A 16,444-nucleotide genomic window follows, 5' to 3' on the forward strand; every position below is an offset into this window, starting at 1 on the left:
TTTCATGACTGTCACTGGAAAATTTTTTTCCTTATATCCAATCTAAACAAACCCTCTTTTAGTTTAAAACCATTATGCTTTGTCCTGTTGCTACAGGTCCTATTAAAAAGCCTGTCTCCGACTTTCTTATAAACCACCTTTACATACTGAAAGTCTGCAATAAAGTCTCCCTGAAGCCTTCTCTTCTTCAGGCTGAACAACTCCAACTGTCTCAGCCTGTACTCACAGGAGAGGTGCTCCAGCCCTCTGATCGCTTTCATGGCCCTCCTCTGGACCCACTCCCACATGTCGACGCCTCGTTCATTTGGCACAAGTCCCACAACCTAGAAGTACTATTTTTTCCCAATGTAAGAAAGCCAAGGAATTTCTGACAACACCGGCTGTGCGGTATTGCGTTCACATTCAACTTTTTTGTAACACTCAAGTATGGCATCTTATTGCAGAACCAAGCGACTCTCAGAATTTATATCAATATTTAACATGAAGCGGCATTAGAATTCTCTGTAATTGTGTGAATTGTAAAGGTCTTCTGTGCTTACTTGGAAGGGGATGGACAGGATCTCTATTTTTTTCTCCTTAGCTTCACAGAGATGACATTTACACTTTGGCAATAAAAACTGTACAAGCTGTAAAATGCACGAAAAAATCACAACCATCATGTATTTCAGAGCCGTAATAGCAGAAGTACAAACAAAATTGGTATTTTGGCAAACAGTTATTATTTCAGGCATAGTCTCTGGGAAGGCAATTTTGTGCAGAGGTTAACCTTTCATTCCCTGGTTTGGGGGCCAAATGTTTTTTAATCTTGGTACATCAAGAGGCTTGTATGCTTCTGTAAGCTGTGACACCGTAGGTCCATGGAGCCCCTCCTTTCCCACACTCACCGCTAGCAGACTTTCTAAATTTCATTAAATAAAAAGGGATTAGTGAGTGGAGGCTGCTAAAGCTGTCGCATCCTGCAGTAGGCACCCCATCACCTATCTGCCTCCTTCTTGGTTTCACAGTATGAGATGTCTATCAAACAAGCATTGATGCTTATAGGTTGATCTTCTTCAGATGGGGTCACTTGTTTCTTTTTATCCTTGTACCAATAAAGTGAAAGACCTCGAAGAACAACACACAATTGCTTCCAATGCCAAATGCTCCCTCCAACTCATTTTCCCTTGTCTGTAACAAGCTGATGAAAATGGATCCATCCTTCCTTGGAGGCATCACCAAAGACCTCTGAAGAAGAATCTTTTGGGGAACCAGAATCTTCTGAACATTTCTGGCTGTCTGTGACCTTAATCCCCTTTAAACTAGATACATGCTTAACGAATGATTTTCCCTGTTCTCTGTAGCCATCCAGTCCTTCATCACAGCACTTTAATCTCTCAGGTTTTGCAGCAGGCTGGCTATCCAGGACACTGGGTTAGACGGATTCATGATCATGTGAAAGCTGTCGCTGAATTAGAGGGGCTGGAGATGTAGGATTGGGAGGAACAGTTGTTACAGCTGGAGTTCCTGCTGCACCCAGAACACGCTGGTGAGAAACCAAGACGGTACCAAGCCGGTCCAGAGCCAGACGTGCCCTGGGAGGCAGCGTCGCCCATCGTTCCGGCATCGCTTTGCCCTGAGCATCCCCCATCCCTCTCCCGCCCCGTCGAGGCTCTGCGAGGGGCAGGGGCGTGGCTAGATGAGACCACGCCCCCTTTTCTGACTCCCATTGGCTACGAAGACCAGCCGGGGGTGGGACTGGGTGATGGAGGCGTGGTTATTGAAGACCACGCCCATTCGCCGCTCCCTTGGCGCTGGAGTCCAGAAGGGGGCGGGGCCGGGGTCGGGGCCGGGGCGGGAGGGACCGCTCGGTGCGATAGGCGGAGGGGCGTGGCTATCTTAGACTACGCCCCCTCGTCGGTCCCGTTGGCGGCGGGGCGGGTGGGATAGCGCGGCGCTGTTTGCCTGCCGAAGCCCGGCCGGAGCCGCCGCCGAGGGAGGAAGGGATGGAAGCAGCGCAGGCGAAGAGGGGCAGCGCCGCAGTCGAGAAATATGACGTGGTTGTGGTCGGAGGAGGCATCTCAGGTGGGTCCGCGGGTGCGGGCTCTCCCGAGCATTCCCCTGGGAACGGTCCCAGGGTACCGGTGCTCCCGGCTGGTCAGCGCAGCGCCCCGGAGCCGCGGGTGCCGCGTTCCCACGGCTGGCCTGGAGGTTTGGGTGATGGATAACGAGGGTGTCCGGGCTTTAGGAGCTTCAGATACACCGGGAGGAGAAATATCCAGGTCGATATTTTAGGATCTGTTCACTTCTTCTTGCATCGATTTGTACTTTGTGCGCGTGAGAAGAGCATCCGTAGGAAGAGTGAGTTTGTGATGTCCACAGGTGCAGGAGAATGCAGGGCTGCAGGCTGGCATTTTGGCATCGCGACTAATATGGTCTCTTTAAGTCGTAGTTGCAGTGCTGATGCTTGTGTTCCTTTGGTAGGTACTGCAGAAAGTCATCTGGGAACATCTGTAAAAACATGTTTGGTTTCGTTACTGTGAGAAGAGCTGTACTCTGTAGACAGCCAACTTATCCGATGTGATGGTCTTGGAAAAGTACTTCTGAAAATACTTCTCATGTTCAGATCTACTTTAACATTAGCAAGTGCATTGTGGCCCCTGATCCTCATGCCTAAAAATCAAGTAATTATTCCCGCGGCACCTGATGTTACCTAAGATGAGAATGTTGATATGTTAGGGAAAATCTGTATTTGGTTGGTCAAACAGATGGATACAGGGCTAGCAGCTTTGGCCAGGTTTTGGTTTTCAGGCAGTCTTCACTAATGATTCAGAAAAGATGAGTTATGTGACTGAGTGGCTTCAGTGATACCACAACCGTTATTGTTGTAGGTAACGTTGATTTTTTATTAAAACTGAGAAAGAGTCAGAGGCTTTCCTTTCTTTAATCTGCATTGACTTGATGCACAAAACAGGAAATTGGTTACTTAATAACACTATTTCATTTGCTAAAACAACAGTTATTGTTTAAATAAATATTTGTGACAAGGTAATTATGTAAGTAATCTGTAATATCACCAAACAAAAGAGAGAGTTTGGACCTAGTTTTGATTGCTTCTTAGTTTTACCAGATTCCTGGGTATTTTCCAGCTAGCACAAATCATTTGGTCTTCATCGTTAAGGTTCCTGTAATGCACAGAGTCCCCTAAGGGAATTACCACCCATACTGTGTGCAGCTGATGGTGATGTGATCTTATTATGGTTTTTAAGGCTCTGAGAAGCTTCCCTTCCCTTTAGGGTACCTTGTTCCACAGGCTTTCCAATCCCTAGCAGTGTTTTAGAAAATGCTTCGTACATTTCTGAGTGGTGCCTTGCCTCACTAAAGCAAGAATCAGTAAGTTACTTCAGAACACTTATGCCTTGGACTAAAGCCTGTTGTGGAGTCTGAAATGGAGCCAAGCAGGAAATTTCAAGGCGTTGCAGTCCCTGAAAATTTGTCAGTGACATTAGGAAGACAACAAAAACATGTCACAACACTCTTAGAGTACAGGAACATTTTTCTTGCCAAGCGAAGTTCTTATAGCACACCAGTGGCACAGAAATTGGTGCTTGCCTGTTACAAATTAGAACAGGCATCATTTTAAGTAAGCAGCCTTAGAAAAATGAACAAGAAATGCTTTATTTCATAATTAATCCATCTTTGTAATGCCTGTCAGCTCTTGGTTTGTTTTCCCTTTCACACAGCTTCTCTTTTACTAATGTTCCTGTACCAGTATACCCACACCTCAGTTCTGTAAGAGATTAAACAGTGCTGCTTTCTTTTCTTAAAAAAAAAAAAGAAGTAATCTCTATGTAGAATTTTGGTTCTGGTGACAGAAATAGTAAAACATGTTCCAGTATGGACGGGGTTCTGCCCTCTGCAGCTCTCTTGACTCCAATTTTGACTTGCTGCTGTTTATTTCTCTGAAGATACATTTGCAATTGCCTGATCTGATAAGATTACTGTCTCTGTCCTTCTACTATATCTTAAATACTCATTACCTGCAAGAAAGGATAAGGAAACTTTGGGATAAACTAGTTCTTTACTAGAAATAGATGAGCCATATATCACATCTAAGCAAGCTGCTTTTTATATTAAATGTGAGCCTCCCAGGGGTGAGATCGTGGCTTTTTGAAATATTTGGGCAATTTTGCAAACTGAAGCACAAATCCTGAGGGGCACCTCTGAAGATATCTATTCCTCAACATGAAGCGCGGTCTTGAAAGCCAGTGTCTGTACAACCTAAACCACACTTCTCATCCATGTTCCTGGCCTCTGTAAGCAGGTATCTGTAGGTGGTCATTCACAGGGAGACAAAATCCACTCTTCCTGTAGGAAGCTGCAGTCTAGGGACGGAGGGAGTTTCTGCAAAAAGTATTTCACAGTGGGGAAGCTCTTGGAAGGCGAACTTGGCTCTCATGGCCTCTGCGCTTTGTCTGCTGTACCCTATGGAATCATATTTGAACTGTCCAGGTGGTATCAGCAAGTATGTTTGGACCTCTACAGAGAGGAAGCTGCAGAGCTTAGGCTAGATTTCTCTTTTTGCATGGGCGTGCATTTTAAAAATGTGGATAGTAGCCAGGAAAGGCCCCAGACACGTTTCCATCATTCTTAATGGACAGTTCTCCCCATAAAACAGTTAATATTAATTATAATATTTTATACTCAAGCATATTAAATAAAGTGATGGCTAAAGTTCAAGACTTACGCCATATCAACAGGGAGTTCTTATTTATATGCCTTGAACATTGCCTTCATTTCCTGTTTATAGGGGGTTTCTGCTGAACCAGAGAGAGCGTTCTGGTCTGGACTGATTTTGACCTTTCTATTGTGCATTTTAGTTCAGGCTGTGTAATTCTGTCACTTGTTAAATGCAGGGGGCTAGCAGGATGCCATGGATGTGTGTCTCATTAATCATCAGGATTGTAACCCTGACATCCCATCACATGATCTTCTGACACCTGGGTTTAGGGACTACACTAGATTGAGGATTAGGAGTTTGTCATCTGCTATGTGGAATAGCTACTGTATTGACAGCTTCTAGGTGGTGTTCCTCTTCTGGAGCAAGTCACTGCCATAATTTTCTTCACACATCATCCCCTTTCCAGCTCCATTACCACTGCCCAATCTAAGGCCATAATTACAAGGAAATTCAGATTTTGGCTTCATAGCCCTAGAATGGAGCATACCCATGTGCTCTGAGGTATAACGTGGGTTGTAAGGTCCAGGGTGCTCAATCACTCTTTGGGAACTGCTCATTAAAAACTGGACAGCATTAGGTGCTTTTGAAGTTTTGCCAGAAACCTCAGCTATTTCAGCTTTTGAGATCTAGGGAGTGACTGCCGCCTACATATGACCTTTAATTCCTCAAAACTTTATAACTGACCTTATTGGGGCATATTTTCACATGGATAACAAAATGTGCTATGTTGACTCAAAGGCTACCTCCCTGCCAAATTTCAAGTTGCTGCTAGAGCTTCCAAAATAGGAAAGGGGTAATAAAAAAAACCCAGACTATCAGTTCTCAAAATCAGGGAAGAATGTTTGTTTCCTGTAGGTTTAGAAATAGCCAGCCAGCTTTGACCAAGAGTTTTCAACAAAAAAGAGTAGTCCTGAAAAACACACTCTGAAAATTCAAGTTTAAATAGTCCAAAATTTGGCAAAACAAGGATGTAAGCAAAACACCCCAACTTTTTCATCAGGAACCTTGGGGTACTTTTCTATGCCAGCCTCACTTTACTTTGGACTTTTGGACACTGTAAATCAAATTTGTCAAAAGGAGACCTGGAAAACGTAGGATGTTTGTTTATGCAGAGATGCGTCGGATGTGGAGAAGAAGTATGTCCAGCAGCAGGCGAGTCCAAGAGAACTTGTATGCAAATATCTTTTCAAAAAAATTTCAGCATAAAGTGTTACAAGCACAAAGCACAAGGGAAACACAGCCGTAATTGAAACTTGCACTGAAAATTATCATTCTTTTACATGGATTCTTCTTATTTCCAAATAAAACCACATTTGTTCTTAGCTTGAAAGAAGGAGATCTCGTGGCTCAACAAAACAGATGCTTAGATTTGCAAGCCATGTGCATGTAACAGCAGTATTTTCTGTTGCACTTGTGGAGGGGTCCAAGGGGCACAAATTGTAGAAGGTGGACTGTAAAAATAATAGTAATTAGTCTTTATATTGAAATAAAACATATGAGATGCCATTAAGGCTTTCCCCCCTACCCTTCTCCATGGAAGAGCATTATGCATTGGCACCTCCTGCTCCACAATATGTTATTGACAACCTTACGACTTGAGTTATCTACGCGTTGGCTGTAGACTCCGAGTGACATACTTAATAACGAAGAAATACTTATTTTCTTTGCTTGCTATAACGGCAGTACAGCTTATGTTGTATACTACTCTGTTTGTTTTGACAGCATGCCAAGCTGCTGGTGGGTGGCAGTGTCAGATAAACTGTCAAATACCCAGTTGCTTGTAGAAGATATAATCAGTCCCACCTGTTCAAATCTGGAGTAGTTTTCAGTAGATTTTTTTTTTTTCACCTTTACTTCTAAATTCACACATAATTTGATTTATAGGAATGCGATAGCTGGTTCCTAAAATGTATCTTGTGTTTATCTCTTCACATTTGTCCTGTGCTGGGTTCCAGCTACCTGGTTCCTTCTTGCTTTCCTTCTGGATCTAACAGGAAAGCTGCTATTTGTACTGTGATCGCTTGGTACCAGAAATTCCTATAAGCCATTTTTCGGGGATGCAAAACCAAATGGCAATGTTTCACAGAGCTCTTAGCTCCCCATATGCTGATACCAAGCTGACTGCCATTATGAGAACAATTTACAGCAGGAACAATGCAGATGAGGAACAATGAGACCCCCTGTATGAAGTGCAATGCATATTATGTACTATGCTTACAAATAAGCACAAATACCAGTTTCCATTTGCCGTCTTCCTCATAACGTGTTCTAATGTTTTACTACTAAAGTTGGAATACCTTGTGGTGTGGGGCATGGTTTTGGTTAAGAAACTCTTTTCTGTTATGCTCAGTGCTAGATATTTAGTTTTGGCCAAAAGATCACTGTGTGAAGTGTCCATAATATTAACCAGATTCAGAAATGTTGTTATTCTCTTCCTCTTTTGTCATACACTTCATGTGGATTTCTATGGTAAATGCATCATTTATAACCATTGTCTAACCAAGGGAGTAACCTGAAGAGTCATAGCTGTTTCTGCTGCTGAATGAAGAATGCGTCAGGTTGGTTTCTGGCAAAATAAAAGTGTTCTCTTACATGATTCATAGGTTAACAAATTCAGAACCCCTAAGAAGGCACTGTAAACCTGTGTTTTGTCCTAGAGGAACAGATTTTTGACCATTTGTCAGGCTTAGGTGAAAGTTGTTGAAAGGTAGGAAAGAGTATTCTTGTTAGCTGGATAGATCTGAAGTCTTAAGAGTGTTATTTACTTCCAGCAAGCAGAAGAAATAGCCAGGTAGTTAGGACAGATCTCTAAATATGGTAGCATAACAAGAACAGGCAAGGGACAGGCAGTATGTCTTTCCCAGGAAAACCAGCGCTGATATTCTTGATATTTGTGGTAATTACGTTGATCATAGTTTTGCAGCAACATTTTTTTTCACATATGTATTTAGCTGAAGATCACTGATGAACTGACGGGGATTTATTTTGCATACTGACTAAACCAATTACCAATAATTAGAAAATGTGCATAATTACTTTAGACTTTTCCATAAACTAGATGGAATCAAGCCATCATCAATTTAACTGGTGCTACTCATTTTAATAGGTAAGAGTAGGGTGGGTGCTCCATTTCTAACTCCACGCTTATACTAGTTAACTTTTTTCTGTCTTTGTTTTGGGAGGAGGAAGAGAGAGTAATTCCGGGGAAGAGTTGTTTGCTGCAATAGGCTTTCGACTTGAAAATCACAGTGGGTGTGTATGGAGGAGTGGATTCAGCCTAAGGATACAATTCCCTCTTCCTGCTCACTGTGTTTCTGTTAACATTGTCTGTGAGAAACTGTCTTTGTACACTTCCGAACAAGGCTTGCATTTGTTGAAAGCATTTAGACAGTAACGCCATTGAAGCCATTTCAAGTGGCTTGGACAATGTACTCTGTAATAGAAAATATTTATTCTCTTTTGATTTAAATCTTTGCTGAATCAACTGGATTATTTTTGCTAGAGGGGGGAAAAAAAGAATTGAAAACAAAGAAATTTACCTGAAATTAATGAAATATACAGACTCAACCTCACTCCCGGTATCCAATATTCTTCAGCAAGGATTGTGGAAGAATGTATGCGAAGATAAAACACAGTTTCTGACAAGCAGAAAGTTAGTGATGTAATGGTATTAGGCAGCATTGAAGAAGAAATGAATGTAGACTTGTGATCCTCACTGTGTATTATTTCTGTTTTGTGCAAATTTAAGGGGCTGTTATTTAATTAATACATTTGGTTTGAGTTTTGTTTGTTTGTTTGTTTTCCATTTTCAGTGGCAATTTTAAAAATTTAAATCCCTATTCTATGAAGGAAAACAGATTTTCCATTCTCAGCCTTCTATATGTTGTTGCCTGTTAGTGGTTTCTCTCATCAGTCTGATGTAACTAAATACATTTTAACTATATTTTAAAAATTATTTAAGTACTATGATGTGCACAAAAGTTCCAATTAAAAAGAAAAAAAAGGCGGGGTAGGGAAGAGAAGAAGAAAGAGGTGAGAGAGACTTTATCCTACAGTCATGGTAGAAATGTTTTGTGTCTCTTATTGACAGGCTTGTGTTTCCTTGGCAAAGAGGCTTCTAGTTGAATAACATGAGCTGATTCTGTGGAGACTACTGCCAGATTTTATTACTCATTTGTGTCTGGAAAAAGTTAGGATTTCCTTTGGGGAGACAGTAAAAATAATTACAACCTTAGCATGCTGTTACAGTGTAACTCTAATGCGAATGTATTAACAATTGTCTCACTTTACTGATGTATTAGGAGGGAAAAAAATTTAAAAAGTATTTCTTTAAGATCAGAAAAATGTAGATATTTTCCAGAAAGACCTGTTTTTCCCTTATGTTATTCAGTTAAAGCCTGCTAGAACACTGCAGTAACGGGTTAGCAGTCTTTCACACAATGTGATTATTCCACTCCATGTACAGTAAAGTGGATTAACAAGGTCTTTACAAAGGAATGTTGTATGACACTGGGTTTGGTAAACTTTCAGCCTGATAGTGGATGCCTAAAAGACTAATGCACTTTGTCAAAGAAAGCAGCAAATGACCAAACAACGTATCTAGGAAACCAGCAGACAGTTACCTTTTCAATAGTAACAGGTAATTTTCTCTGCCTTTGTTTTGGTTTGCTCCTGGAACATACATAGTGGTCTCAGTTTGAAGGGTTACAGTTTAATTGCGTCAGACTGTCTTCACTCCACTGAACTTCATTACCCTGTGTGGATACTGCCTTGCATGTTTTGGAGATGCTCAGCATATATCACATAAGAAGTGCTATGTCTGGGAAAGATGCTGGTGACTTTTACTTCTGGTTGTGGTGTATCTGTGAATCTGTTTGATGTACTGGGTTTAGAGAGCCCATATTTTGGAAAGCAGAATCACTGTATTATTACTGTAGAATTACTGTCACATTTCTAATAAAGTAACTTGTGTAAAAACTTGTGCCTCGGGACTCATATCTGCTCATGTACTCCAGGTCAATCTCAGTATTGATGCACTTTGGATTTGCTCTCATAAATGCCATCCTTATAAATGCTTCCCTACAAAACAGGGAAACATTTCCTGCATTGTGGGGCTTGGTTGGGGAAGCTCAGGTCTCTTAAGATTCAATGTTGTGCACTGCCTGTAGAGTTGAACCCTTCTGCCCTGTGGGGCAGAGACATGCTTTGGGGTATCTTTCATCAGGCTACATACAATACTGAGTATTGTTCAGCATCAATATATTTCAGTCATGATGTATGTCTGATAGTCTGCAGATTGACATAAATTCATATTAGTTTCTATTTTATTTTTTAAAAAACTGTATATCCAGTGTTTTGATGCACTTGAAACTACTTTGCCTGATAGGATTATGACAATTTTCTGAAATGGAAGCAGCAGCAGTAAGATCTGTGGCAGCAGCAGTTCTGAGTCCTTAATAGCACTGCAAAATCAATAGGAATAGAGCTTTTCGACATGGTGTCTTCAGACAGGGGGAGCTTGATGTGAGATTGCCATAGAAACCCTTGTGGAGGATGTATAAGTCATCCTGCCTTGCGTGTTCTCATCTAATAACAAGTGAATTTCTACAGTCAGACACTTCAAATAAGGCATGGTTTTGGCAGGCTCATTTAATCTTTCTGAGGCAAGCAGTGTATTTGTGATTTATAGAATTAGGGTGATAACTGGAAGGAATGCAACCCGTAATTTGGGGTGGTTTGCAGTTTTAGCTCTAGGCTACCTTTGGAGGAGCTGGGGGAGGCAATGGGACACAACAGCAACTCTGGGTGTGACAGGCACGTCTGTGCTGCAGTCATGTAGACATACACAAGTGTGCTTTAAAATACCTCGTGTGAGTCTTGGCTGTGGCCTGAGAGGTCACAGCCCAGGTGGTTTGTGCACTGATGGCGGTGGGCCATGGGTCTAAAGCAGTGCTCACATTGTGGGAGGCCCTTGTGGTATGAAGATCCTGCCCTTCCCCTTGGCAGCTCTGTGAAGGTGCATGTTGTCCTCTGAGGAGGGAGCAGGGATGTTGGAGAGGAGGTGAGGAGCTAGCTGTGTGCAGCCTGTGGGGTATTGAGCAGGCAGAGATGGACAAGGAGCTGGAAAGGAGGTCTTGTCTCTTCCTTTATCTCATTCATACCCTATCAGTCAAACAAAAATACTCTCTGGTGTCCAGTCCTTTAGGGGAACAACAGCATTGAAATTTCAAGTTATGGTGAAGATAAAGGGAAAATACGCAGTCTATGTAGAGGTTAATTGTGTATCAAAAGCACATAGGCTTCATGACCTGTGGGATGCTTAAGACATACCTGTGGAAGCACATGTATCTGGTGCACTTCAGTCAGACCAAAATGGGGCTAAAGTTGAGGTCAGGGCATCTCTTTGTAGCTGTCTGTGGAACTGTGTGTGGGTGGCTGTTGTTTTTAGTACTCAATTTTAAAAGAAAATTGTTTCTGTATTTTAAAGAAATAGATTTGCAGTAACAACCTTCAATCAACATATTTTGTATTGGTTTTTTTTTTGAGTCAGGCTCTCTCCCAGTTGCCAGTAAGCCATTGCTGTCCCAGTGTATCACTTACCCTTCCCCAGCCTGTGCAGCTCTGGAGCCCTGTTTTGGGGACGTGGATCAGTGTCTGTGATGACACTCGTATTAACAATAATGAAAGTAAAATGCGGTAACACTGGAGTGCAATAAGTGCAATTTAACAAGCAGACAGGTTAGAGAACCTCAGTCACATTACCATATGTTCTTCATCCTTTAGCAGTCATTCCGTATTTGAATAAATCATATCCATGAAATAAGTTTAACTGCCAACCTAGTCCAGCCCATCTATTATTCTTCCTAAAGAGCTGTGTTGTAAGTGTAACTATCACGTACAGCATGAAATGATGGTCTAAGAATATGCATACAATTTTTTTTCATACCTAGGCCAGATTTTTTTTTTTTGCTGCTTTATGCTCCATAGGGTAATGCATGAATGCACTGTGCAGTTTTTCAAGACTTCTATATCTACTGTAAGCATTCTTACGAAAGTGTTACCCACTCATGCCCAAGTATCCAGTGGTATTTTGCTGAATAGATAAATTCAACCTTTTATTTGGTATGTGTAGGAAATCCACTTTTTTTGTGACAAAACCCATTGTATCTTTTGGAAAATAATTTTTCCTCGTATAAATATATAAATATTTCTAAGAAAATACTGCATTTTGTTTCCAACATTATAGACTTGTGTCTTCTATGTTTATGTTGAGGAAGAGGAGAATGCCATCATCAAAAGGATTAAGAATTACCAATAAAAAAATTGTAAAAAGTTGTCTATAGACATTTGTCCAAGAAAACATAATTTTAAACTACTGAAATAAATTAGATCAATTTATAAAATGTTCAGTTCAGTAACAAGTGGCTTGCATTTTTAAAAATTAGTATATTGAATTGATGGAAAAATTAAATAAATTTCTTCTCTAGCAGCAATCTAAAGAATATGGTGCAAGAATGTAAAGTCACTTTTAGATGAGTGTGGAAGTTGTAGATATAATTTTGTCAATGTAAGACATTTGAACTTCCTCAATTCTTATTGTCACTGAATGGGGTTCGACTTCCCCATTAAAAGATTATGTGCACAGAAGCTTATGAGCTATTCTGTATTGTTCTCAGAATAAATGAGTACACTTAAGCCTGCCCAGAACAATTCCTCTCCTCCAGTCTTTTCAGACATGCATTCTTTGTAGTCTCATGGAACAGTTGCTTTTAATCACATTTTGAGGTAGTGCAATAAACATGGATGTAATATTATTATTCCTTACTGCAGGGTATTTTGGGAGTTCTGATCATTAGGGCTGGATTTTTTATACTTAAGAAGGGGAAACAACTCCATAGAAGCAATGCCTCAATGCCAAACTGGGCTGCAGGGCAATGGGATAATCTGATTTCACAAACCTCTGATTGGTTTTTACAATTTCAGCTCGCATTTGTCAGGAGCAAAGAGGACTCCTGTCCTATTGAATTTTCAGTTGTCTCTAGTACCTCCATCACAAAGTCCCATAATTAGATAATTTTGCTGAGACCATAATTCCTTTTATAAAGTATCTACATACAGCCTGTTTGATTGCCATGGTCAAACTCCATTGCTTAAAATGAATCTTGACAGTGAAGCAGACTGATTTTCTGCATGTGAATGAGGATGATGGATAACAATAGAGTTGATGAGCGAGAGAAGTTGGAAGCCTATCCTTGCTGGAACATGCCTATTTAGTATATTATTATTTTTATCATTTTAATACTATAAGCCTCACCACCAGGGTTCTGCCTTTTTATGCACTGTGCAAATGAAGAAAGAGATGCATGTCCATTAACAGTTGAGATTTTACTGTTTTTAAAATGCAAAAATGCTAACCTGAAGGAGGAAACTTCAGTCTGTGAATGCTACTTGTGGAGGTAATTATGCAACTCAGCAGCAGCCAGATGATTTCTGTAGAAAGACACCATGAAAAGTTTCCGACTCCCTCAGGAATTTTTGAAATCAGTATTGAAATCTCTGACCTTGATACTATGGTTTAGTTTTTGACCATTGATGTGGTTGATTGCTGCCACTTGCTTTAAAGCACTTTTTCTTTCTCTGGTAGGTTTGTCAGCTGCCAAGTTGCTGTCTGAGTCTGGAATCAATGTGGTGGTTCTTGAGGCCCGGAACAGAGTCGGAGGAAGGACATTCACTATTAAGGTAAGTGCTTCTTGATAATCTGCACTGTCACTTTTGCTGGTCTACCACATGGCAAAGGGAACTGCGCGCTGGTCAGTCTCAATCCCTGGGAGGTTATAGAGCAACTAATCCTGCACACTATTCCAGGTACATGAAGGACAAAAAAAGTCATCAGTCATCATTAAATCAGGAATTAATGATTTAAAACAGGAAGTCATGCTTGACCAACCTGATTACCTTCTATGATGAAATGACTGTTTTGGTAGATGAGGGAAGAACAGTGGACATTGTCTAGATGTCAATCATTCAACACTGTCTCCTGTAAGATCCTCATAGACTCCAAGATGATGAAGTGTGGACTAATTGATCAGACAGTGAAATGAACTGAAAGCTATCTGAACAGCGTGGCCCAGAGGATGGTGTCTTGGTATGAATTCTAGTCAGAGACCAGTAACTTGTGGTGTATCCTAGGCGTCAATACTGGGTCCGATCCTGTTTGACATCTTCATTAATGATCTGGATGATGAAGAGACTGGACCATCCCTCCTATGAGTAAAGGCTGAGAGATCTCGGACTGTTTAGCCTGGAGAAGAGAAGTTGGAGGGAGAATCTCATCTGTGTGTAGAAGGGAGGGAAGTAAGGTTGCAAAGAGGATAGAGGCAGGCCAGACGGCAGAACGAGAGGCAATGGGCAAAAATAGAAACACAGGAGGCTAAAACCATCTGAACATTAGGAAACACTTTTTTTTTTTTTTACTGTGAGGGTGACTGAGCACTGGCACAGGTTACCCAGAGAGGTTGTGGTGTCTCCCTCCTTGGAGATATTCAAAAGCTGTCTGGACATGGTCCTGGGCAGCTGTTTCTGAGTGACCTCAGTAAAGCAGGAGGGATTGGACCAGATGACCTCTAGAGGTCCCTTCTGACTTCAGCCATGCTGTGATTCTATTTAGTTTGACATCATTAGCCACGGGTGAAGATAGCGAGTAGTGTTCCTAAGGAAGACATGGTATCTCAAGTTGCCATCACTTTTAGAGTAATAGAGCTCTGTTTGGACAGGTTGCATTGCAATATATAGCAGTGGGCTTCTCTTGACAGGCAGTGCTTTAAAACTAGTCTGGAAGCAACTCTGAGAGCCTTGAAATGGGACTTGGGTGCCTGATCAGAGTGTATAGTGCCATTTTAGCTGCCCTAAGATACCTTGCTTGGCCTCCAGCTGCAGATCTTCTGTGGGTCACAAGTCAAAATTGTCAACCTTGCACAGAAGTCGTTGATACCTTGGGCTATCTGAGATGGTATTTAACATCTATATTAAGGTAACTGAATTCCATCCATGTAGTCCATACCCTTTGTCCATAGCAGAATCTTCTCTGCCTGTAACAGTAGAGAGGGAAACTGTCATCTGAGACCATGAGTGTCAAAGCATTTCTCCTCTCATTCTCATCACACTTTGCATAATGTAACAGGCGTGATAACTAAGAGCCCTATAAGAAGCAGTCTGAGCAGGGCTAAACATCATTACAGCTCAGACATACATTTTAGCTTGGCTTAAAATTATCTGAAATAACACTCTTGCTTCTAAAAACAGACCATGGCTTGTTTGCCATTAAAAAGAAGATGAGAGAAATAACAAGTCACCTGTGATGCAGGGTAATTAATGCAGACATCGCGTCTGCTTCCCCCTCAGGGAAAAGGGGAGGTTTAAATTATGTCAAATGCCATTGCTGTGAAACCAGAGATAAACAGTGGTGTTTCAGCAGAAACCATTGCACGTGAAACACAAAGCATAAACACCATCCTTCTGTGACACTGAGAATGCCTAGCTTACAGTGCTCATTATAAACAGTGTTAAAAAGAGTTACTAGCTTGGGAAACCAGCCTGCTTATAGTAGTATGCATCCCTGAAACTTTTTGTTTTCTTTCTGCTTCCCAAGTGAACACAATGCTAGTCTGAGGGCTGTGTGGAACACCTTTAGTGGCAAGCATGGCTAGTTATTGCTAGCCAGAGCACACCAGGCTAGAGCCAAGGTGTGCCATGCTGGAAAGGAGATTACCGTCCTTGAGTACTGCGGTGCAGTGCTCAGCATCTACAGCATTAAGTCTAAGCGGATATCTGTAGAGAAAAAGCAGTCCGTGGTGCTGGAGATGGTTTCAGCTTGAGAAATATTTTGCAATAACAAGAAAAGTAACATGAATTCTAAAAAAGCTGGGTTAGATCTAACCAAAGTATTGATTTTGTTGGATATTTCTTTATATTCTCATGTCTTTTGTGAGACTAAAAAGCCAATACTGAACACTATAGTGAAATTTAAACGAGGTAGACTCAATTGCACATATGTGCCTGATGGAGTGCAGGCACTGTAATCATTGTGTGTCTGTCATTACAGAGGTCAGTACTGCCTGCTTTTAAGTCAGTACATGTTTTCTCCTGTGCATACAGTTGTAGTGCTAGTCAGCATGGAATAATTCTTTCTGCTTCTGGATGTTTATATTGAGGAGCTTCCTGCACAATCTAATTCCTGTATTCTTTCTTTTGACAGAATGATCAAGTTAATTATGTAGATGTTGGTGGAGCATATGTGGGACCTACCCAAAACCGGATTCTCCGACTGACAAAAGAGCTGGGTATTGAGACCTATAAAGTAAATGTCGAGGGTCATATGATCCATTATAAGGGGGTAGGTATTGCATCTTTCATGCTGAAATACCTGATTTGAAAATTACTAAGAGTCATTAAAGAGGTTTCATTTAAAGCTCTTTTTTAGTAATCCAGTAAGCAACTGCTTGAAATGTTGTTATTCTATTTTAACTTATTGGCAGTGGGATCAATGGGTCTTGTTTTCTTTTGAAAGATGTCCTGAAAATGGGACTGACAGCACTTAAAAAATTCGGGATACATTCAATACCTGATTTTCTTTGAACATATTCTCTAAAGAATTTTTGCCTGAAATTCAGAAAATGTTTGTTCTGAAATAAAAGCCAAATTTAAATAAGAAAAAAATATTATACTGTT

General features: G+C 41.0%; 1 protein-coding gene across 1 annotated transcript in view; it reads left to right on the forward strand.

The window, feature by feature from the left end:
• Positions 1-1,874: 1,874 nt before the first annotated feature.
• The window catches only part of LOC104059252 (amine oxidase [flavin-containing] A), a 38,259-nt gene continuing 23,689 nt past the window's right edge, over positions 1,875-16,444 (forward strand). Inside the window, exons 1-3 of the mRNA XM_054080855.1 lie at positions 1,875-2,061; positions 13,362-13,456; positions 15,972-16,109. Coding sequence (XP_053936830.1) covers positions 1,983-2,061; positions 13,362-13,456; positions 15,972-16,109 — 312 coding nt within the window. The 5' untranslated portion in view covers positions 1,875-1,982. The remainder of the gene's footprint in view (positions 2,062-13,361; positions 13,457-15,971; positions 16,110-16,444) is intronic.

This window comes from Cuculus canorus, chromosome 1 (assembly GCF_017976375.1).
Source record: "Cuculus canorus isolate bCucCan1 chromosome 1, bCucCan1.pri, whole genome shotgun sequence".
NCBI lineage: Eukaryota > Metazoa > Chordata > Aves > Cuculiformes > Cuculidae > Cuculus > Cuculus canorus.